At 42.5% G+C, this 7335-nt stretch overlaps 1 protein-coding gene across 2 annotated transcripts; it reads left to right on the forward strand.

The window, feature by feature from the left end:
* Positions 1–2577: 2577 nt before the first annotated feature.
* Positions 2578–5454, forward strand: LOC122105699 (keratin-associated protein 19-3-like). 2 transcript variants are annotated; one of them, XM_042677029.1, is made up of 2 exons: positions 2578–2785; positions 5354–5454. In XM_042677029.1, exons 1-2 carry the CDS (start codon positions 2578–2580, stop codon positions 5452–5454), a joined length of 309 nt encoding a protein of 102 aa, XP_042532963.1. The 2 variants fall into 2 exon arrangements, with proteins under 2 accessions (XP_042532963.1, XP_042532964.1); XM_042677030.1 differs by lacking the exon at positions 5354–5454 and having other exon boundaries at positions 2578–2796.
* Positions 5455–7335: the final 1881 nt, after the last annotated feature.

Below are 7335 nucleotides of genomic sequence, written 5' to 3' on the forward strand. Positions count from 1 at the left end.
AGCATTATCTGCTTGCTCTTGAATTTCCCTTTGGTTTAATTTGAGTGATTTTTCCATATCTGTCACTTTTTGGTCCAGTTGGTGTATTCTGTCTTCTGTATCTGACACTCTACCTTCCATTTCATTCACTCTGTTGACCGTGGCTTCTATTGTGGTTTGCATGATGGAAATGGATCCCTTTATGGATTCAATGTTGGTTCTCAGAGTACTGATCTCACCTCTCAATGAGGTGATATCAGTATGCATTACCTCTAATTTGGCGTTTATCTCACTTCTTACTGAGGTTTGTGCAGCTTCTATTTTTGCATCCAATTTTTGTTTGATATCCTGTATATCTTTTGATAGTTCATCCTTGTGCTCTTTCAATTTCTGATCCATTTCTCGCTTTATTTCTTGAGTCATTGCCTCCAGCAACCCTTGGATGTAGTTTTTGTCTTCCATTCCTGCTTTGCTCCCACTGGGGCTCTCCCCTGCGTGGCTGCTGGCTTTTGAGGTGAGCTTGCTGTCCTGGGTAGTGGTAAACCTTGTGATTTTTCTCTGTGATTTTCGCATGGGGGTTCAGGAGACTGCTCTTCAATCTTGTTTTGGTGTGTCTGTCTTTGCTTGGTTGCTGATTCTCTATTGGTAGAGAGAGTCTGTGTCTGATCTGGATTCTGTTGGGAGCCTATTTCCAGCTGCTATTCACTTAGGATTCTCAGCTCTCTGCTGTAGCAATTCCCGCCTTTGGAAGGGTTGAGCAGCCTAGACTGCTTGTGTTTGCTCCTGCGGGTGCTCTTGGGAAGATCAGATGCTCTGGATGCACTCTCCCAAATACTGGAGTCTGCTATGGGCTCCTGATGTGTTTTTGTTTGTTTTGGGCTGGTTGTGGGCTTGAACTCTAGGTTTGGGTGCTGTCCCTCAGCTCTTCAGCTCAGGGCTGGCACCCTACCATTTGAGCCACAGCCCCACTTCTGACCCTTTTTGCTTTGTTCAGGCGCCGGTCCCCTGGCCTGGTTCCGGCCCCAGCCTGGAGCGCGCTCGTTAGGCCTGTGCTAATGTGTATACCACCTTGGTTATGCAGCCTGGAGGACACAGTTCAAATTTCTTCTACTGTTGGTAGTCTTGACCCAGGGGCACTGTTCCTGGCTTGAGCATTTAAGCTCCCTTCCCGGGGCGCTCTTGCTCTGGCCTGGCCAGCAGAGTGTGCTCCACCTGCTGGTGGGGCTCTCGAACAGTTCCCAGTTTTAGTGGGTCCTGTGGTCCGGGTGTTGGGGTAGGGAGTCTAGGTCAGGGTCTGGGGATTCCCTCCAGCTCTGGTCTCCCTTGATGGATTCCCTGTCCCCTGATGGGTACTCACCCTGTAGGTCGTCAGTTGTTGTTGCAGTCCGTCAGTTGTTGTTGCAGTCCGAGTTCAGTTGGGGTGGTTGCGGGCTGGGTTGGGCGGCCCCCCGCCGGGTCGTTGCGATCGCGACAGGTCCCTTTGTGGCGCTGCTGGTGCCGGGCGGCTTTGGCGGGATGGAGCCTCTCCGCTCCGGTGGAGAGTGATGGGTGGGGTGGGATCCTCCTGGAGACTCCCGGCTGGTAGGTTTCTCTGTTCCTGGAGATCCGCTGTTCTGCAATCCGGTACCTGGTGATCTGCAAGCAGCCCCCTGTGTCTCTGTGGCTCCGGCAGCCCCCGCCGGGCCGGCTGGCCGGCGGCTTGGCGCACTGCCGCGCGGCCAGTAAAGGTTGGGGGAGGGGTCTTCGCTCTTCTCTGTTCTGAAATTCTTCTTTTCCTCTCTTTCTTTTTTTGTTATTTTCCACCTCTGGTTTTTCTCTGAGTGTTCGTCTTTTTGTTGTTGTCGGTCTCTTGGGGAGATTAAAGGTTGGAACTCGAACTCTCTTTTTGGTTGGAGAGAGCTGTGGCGTTTCCCTACTGCCCCGTCGCCATCTTGAGAACTCTCTCATAAGTGGAATATTTTTTAAAAAAAGATTCAGACTGTTTATAAACACGTGTTTGTTCTATTGAGCAGTTCAAAATTTCTATTCTGTATACTAAAGAGGTATTTGCATGAGGATGGGTAAAATTAAACCAGTTTTCTATTGTGTCTATGACTGATTTCCATTACTTTCTGTAGATTGGTGATAGTAAGCTTTATTAAAATGCTTCCTTTTGGGTAAGGGCACATCCCTGATATATTAAGCTGAGAAATAATTATTTAATGGAATGCAAAGAATGACATAGAAATGAGAAAACCACAACTATATAAATGATGCATTATGAGTGGCAGTGAAGAATTCTGTTCAGGGAATTTTAGTTTTGTACCTTTGAAGAAATGTGTCTTGTCTAATAAAAAAAAGAATGTAAGGAATTCAAGAGCATTCTAACAAGGCAGTGAAGCAAGTTCAAAAGTTTTAATGAGCTGAGTGCCTCACTTCTGGTTAGCAAACAGATTCATGAGTTGCTTCAGGTATATTCATAATTTGGAATGGTAGAAAAAAATGGCCACAGGCTGATCACCTGCTCTGCTCAGGGTATATAAGCCCCCTGGACACACTCTGACAATCATACTCAGGATTACCTTGAACAGCAAGCTTAACCCAACTCCACTGACAAACATGAGCTATTACGGCAGCTACTACGGAGGCCTGGGCTACGCCTGCGGAGGCTTCGGAGGCCTGGGCTGTGGCTATGGCTGCGGATGCAGTGGATTCGGCAGGCTGGGCTGGGGCTCTGGCTGTGGAGGCTACGGCTATGGCTCTGGATTTGGGGGCTACGGCTATGGCTGCTGCCGTCCTTCATGCTATGGTGGTTATGGATATTCCAGCTTCTACTGAAATGCTACTGTGGTTACTTCGTATCCGTGATCTGGAGTTTCTTTTTTTTTTTTTTAAGACATTCTTCAGTTAAGGAGATGAAATTCCTCACAACCTATCAAACATGCGAATCTGGTCCGCCAGCTTTGGGACCATAAACTAGTTTCTGTCTAATTCCTAATAAATAAACTAGTATTAAATTAAAAACATGGCTCTTTTTGGTTCATAATTATTCAATTATGTATATACATATGCATGTACATTCTTAATCAAGCTTAGTAATACGATTCCTACAAGTTTACAGATGCAAGGAGTGTATAAATGAATTAGAATATAAAGAGTACTTCAAACAGGATATAATGAGATTGAAATGGTAATTATTCAGAATTGATCAGTGCATGTTATATGCACATCTTGAAATATATGGTCATAAAATATGATATATGAAATAACATGTTTATTACATATTTTTATGAAAAAGTTACACATAATATAGACAAATGTTTTCTTCATTGAAAATGCATTTAGTGTTTAAAATCATTAAATATATCATTGGGATCTTATATCATTTTTACTTATAGACACAAGCTTATGTATAAAAACCAAAACAATATCTATCTTTGATTATAGTCACATGCTCTACAGACCTGCACAGGAAGAATGTGAAATCCTTAGCTATACAATCTACTCACAATTCTAAATGATTCTTTAAAAACAGGAACCTTTATTTTAGCAATATTTTTCTGACATGGTGAATAAAATGCAACAAGTGGTATTAGAACAGCCCAGAAATGATAGAGCAAGGCAAGAGTTGGGCAAATGCTACTCTCATGCCAGAAATCTTGTTGCAACAACCCTCCCTGACTTAAACACTACCCAGAACACTCAGTGTGTTGCATAAGTTATGCTGCAAATAGCCCTAACTTTAATACAAATTAAAGTCATAGCCATCATTGGGAAAAATGCCAGCTGGAAGCTTGGCTTTATTTGACACTAGGTCAAAGTAGTTAATACAGCCCCTGGAAATAAAGAACATGCCTATTTCCATTGATGAATAAACCATTATGGGATTAAATTTGTATCAAAAAATTTTCCTCATAAATCCCATAAAGAAACAGCAATATGATTGCTCCTATAAAATAAATAAATTTTATGAGTCCCAAGTTTCAAGAAATGGGTGTGTCTGGTTGAGGTTCAGCCATGAGATCAACACTGAACATCGCCACCTCTTGTAAACTGAGCTGGATGGCATTGTTAAGTAGCAGTCTAACAGTTGTCCTGGAGAATATCTCCTTATCCCCTACCTTATTTTTTTGTATTGTTGTCTGATAATTAGAGAGTTTACTAAGTTGTTCTGATTTCTTCATATCTTTTAAAAAATCCAGATGGTTTTTAAGTGATGAAATAAGTTTTAAACATGAAACATAATTAGTATATTAAAGAGATCTAATTCACTACAAACACAAAATAGTTAAGGTGGAGACACTGGTAGATGTTTTATGTAGATTCAGAAGACCAAAATAAAGTGACAGAGTGTTTATCTGAGTGAATCAGTGGAAGACAAAAATCCTATCATCTGCTTCACTTGGACACAGAAAAGAAATGGTGGGAGGAGGAAAAAGAGGAAATTTGATGATATTTGAAGTAAGGTTTGTAAAATGTACAAGATCCATGGACTAAGACAAAAAGTAGAGAGAGAACCCCAAAGCTGCCAATTACTCTGAAGAAAGGACAATGGATTGGTAAAGAGAATTCTTGCAGGACTTACTAAGCAGGGTTTTTATTACTCTAACTTGTCTCTTTACTTATGCCACATTGTGAGCATAAACAAATCGTTCACATGCTTGTGTATAATGTCAAAGTTACATATGACAATTGTGCATGATCAAAGTTTAAAGACTAGAAGTCACATGACCGTTGCTCTTTGCTGTTACATGTAGCCAGTGAGTCAAATGTATGATTCTAAATATGTGGAGAAATGGATATATTTAGGGATCTTGCTTTTGGCTTTAGGAATCTTGGATACTTAAAAGCTTTGTATGATCAGTTATTACAAATCATTATCAACATGACTGAAACTATATTTAATGATATAATCAAGAAGATAATCAGAATGTGGTTGTGTAGCCAGTAATAAAGTCCTATTAGGGTTCACTATGTGCATTCTTGCAATTCCTTCAAATAAAACTAAAGCAATAAGCTGCTGGACGATCTAACTAGGTCGCCAAACAAGCTCACACATTCTTATCAGGTGTTCCCTGTCTTTTTCTTTAAGTAACAACAAACTCATGAGTTGTCTCATGCGAGTACAATCCTTGGAATGGCATTAACAGGAGGGTCATGTGGTTTTTACCACCTGTTCTGACTAGCATATATAAGCTTTGCTGTAAAGATTGCTGACACTCACATTCAGAATCCCACCTTGCACAGCAAACTAACCACACTGACACCATGAGCTACTACGGCAGCTACTACGGAGGCCTGGGCTATGGCTACGGAGGCTTCGGAGGCCTGGGCTGTGGCTATGGCTGCGGATGCAGCACCTTCAGCAGGCTGGGTTGGGGCTCTGGCTGTGGAGGCTACGGCTGGGGCTCTGGCTACGGCTCTGGCTTTGGAGGCTACGGGTATGGATGCTATCGTCCATGCTGTGGAAGATACCGATTCTCCAGCTTCTATTAAATGAATGCTTGAGTCTGGAAACAGAGAGACCACTTTCAGTAGTGGGTCTTATCCTTTGCTCTTTTTCCAGAACCATCCATCTGATTTTCTCTATCATCTATCCATCTTTGAGTTGTTTTTTATGAATATTTGTGGTCTTTTAACCTCCGTGTCCATCATCCAAATGAATAATTCATATGTATAATCCAATTTGCCTCCTTGTTTTCTTCTAACCACTATTACTGATAATCCTTGTAGCCAGGTCTTTGAGAAAACTTGTGTTTTGCTTTTGTCTGATAAGTGAATTATTTAAATATAAATGTTTTGGCTTATTGGAATGTTCTTAATTTTTATTATTTCTGTGTCACCTTACGAAACAGTGATGTCTGTGGCTCTAGGAAATGTTTCTAGTTCATTTCATTACACAACATTGAGAACATATTTAGACATACATGAAGAATAAATTCATATGTCTGACTTCCATTTATGTGTCGTTCCTCTTAAATGCCCTCGTGTGGTTTTGCAGTTGCTAAGGAGACTATGACTGTGAGGTTCTATGAGGTAAAAGAGCATCCACCTGCACATCCTCATGCTACTCCTGCTCCAGTCAGCCATGACTTTTATTTCTTGACTGTCTTTGTTTTGAAGGAATGGAGATTTGAAAGCCTAATTGATTGCCTTTGCAGGAACTCGAGTCTATGGCTGACATCTAGTAGGGGCCATGATCACTTATAACACTGCTCATCCACTCTCCCTCGCCCTCACCATGAAGAAGGGACACTAGTGATCACCGTATTCTAAGACACAGAGATGATCCAAATCAGGGAACAGGAAGTCAGACCCAGCTGGCTGGGCACTGGGGGCACACGCCTCTGATCCTAGCTACTCTGGAGGCTGAGATCTGAGGATCACAGTGTGATGGCAGCCTGGGTAGGAAAGCCTGTGAGAGTCTTGTCTCCAATTAACCACCAGAAAACCAGACATGGCACTAGGGCTCAAAGTAGTTGAGCACTAGCCTTAAGTGGAAAAGATTAGATATAACTCCAAGGGCCTGAGCCCCACGAGCGATTTTTAAAAAAGGACAGAAAGGAAGAAAACAAGAATGAGAGATAGAAAGGAAGAAAGAAAGAGAGAAAGAGAGAGACAGAGGAGACAGAGAGACAGAATGAGAGAGAGAAAGAGAAAGAGGAAAGAGAAAGAAAGAAAGAAAGAAAGAAAGGAAGGAAGAAAGAAAGAAAGAAAGAAAGGAAGGAAGGAAGAAAGAAAGAAAGGAAAGAAGGAAGGAAGGAAGGAGGGAGGGAAGGAGGGAAGGAGAGAAGGAGGGAGGGAGAAAAGGAGGGAGGGAGGAAGGGAGGAAGGAAGGAAGGAAGGAAGGAGGGAAGGAAGGAAGCTGGAATCCAGAAATCAGCAGTCTCCTTTAGGCTCATGGAGTCCTAATTCTACTCCCTTTGTGGCAGAGTCTCAGCTGTTCTGACATCAGGTTAGATCACTTTCCACCTTGCCCCCAGGAGAGGAGGTGCCTAACCCCTACCCAGGTCTGCTCCCCTGTGTCCAGGACCTCTGCTCTAGCAGGACCACTGTTTCTATCTCTTAAGCCTTCAGAAAGACAAAGGGCATTGTTTCAATCATGCCCCTATCTCTCCCTGTGTACAGTGTCTCTAATCTTCCACCTTTCACCTGTCTGTCAGTGGTAGCATATGAGGGCTTTCCTGATTTATATTTTTCTACTTTTTAGTGGGCTCTTAATATTTTGTTTATCTTCTTACAAATGGATGATGACAGAGTCAAATGCTAGTATCACACACTATGATTTACTGTAAATGAGTTGCTCTTGCCTGTCAGCTCCAGCCTCTTTAGTCATGAAGGTCAGAGATCCTGGCTCTTTCTTCCCTTCGAATTTAC

Source organism: Dipodomys spectabilis, unplaced genomic scaffold (assembly GCF_019054845.1).
Source record: "Dipodomys spectabilis isolate Male_0828 unplaced genomic scaffold, ASM1905484v1 ptg000032l, whole genome shotgun sequence".
Taxonomy (NCBI): domain Eukaryota; kingdom Metazoa; phylum Chordata; class Mammalia; order Rodentia; family Heteromyidae; genus Dipodomys; species Dipodomys spectabilis.

Excerpts from the sequence above, each read along its gene's own strand:
- LOC122105699 (XM_042677029.1), top strand. The coding sequence starts at position 2,578 with ATGAGCTATTACGGCAGCTACTACGGAGGCCTGGGCTACGCCTGCGGA. Across the intron at positions 2,786-5,353 it reads TGGTGGTTATGGATATTCCA|GCTACGGCTGGGGCTCTGGC; the intron begins GCTTCTACTGAA and ends CTGGCTGTGGAG.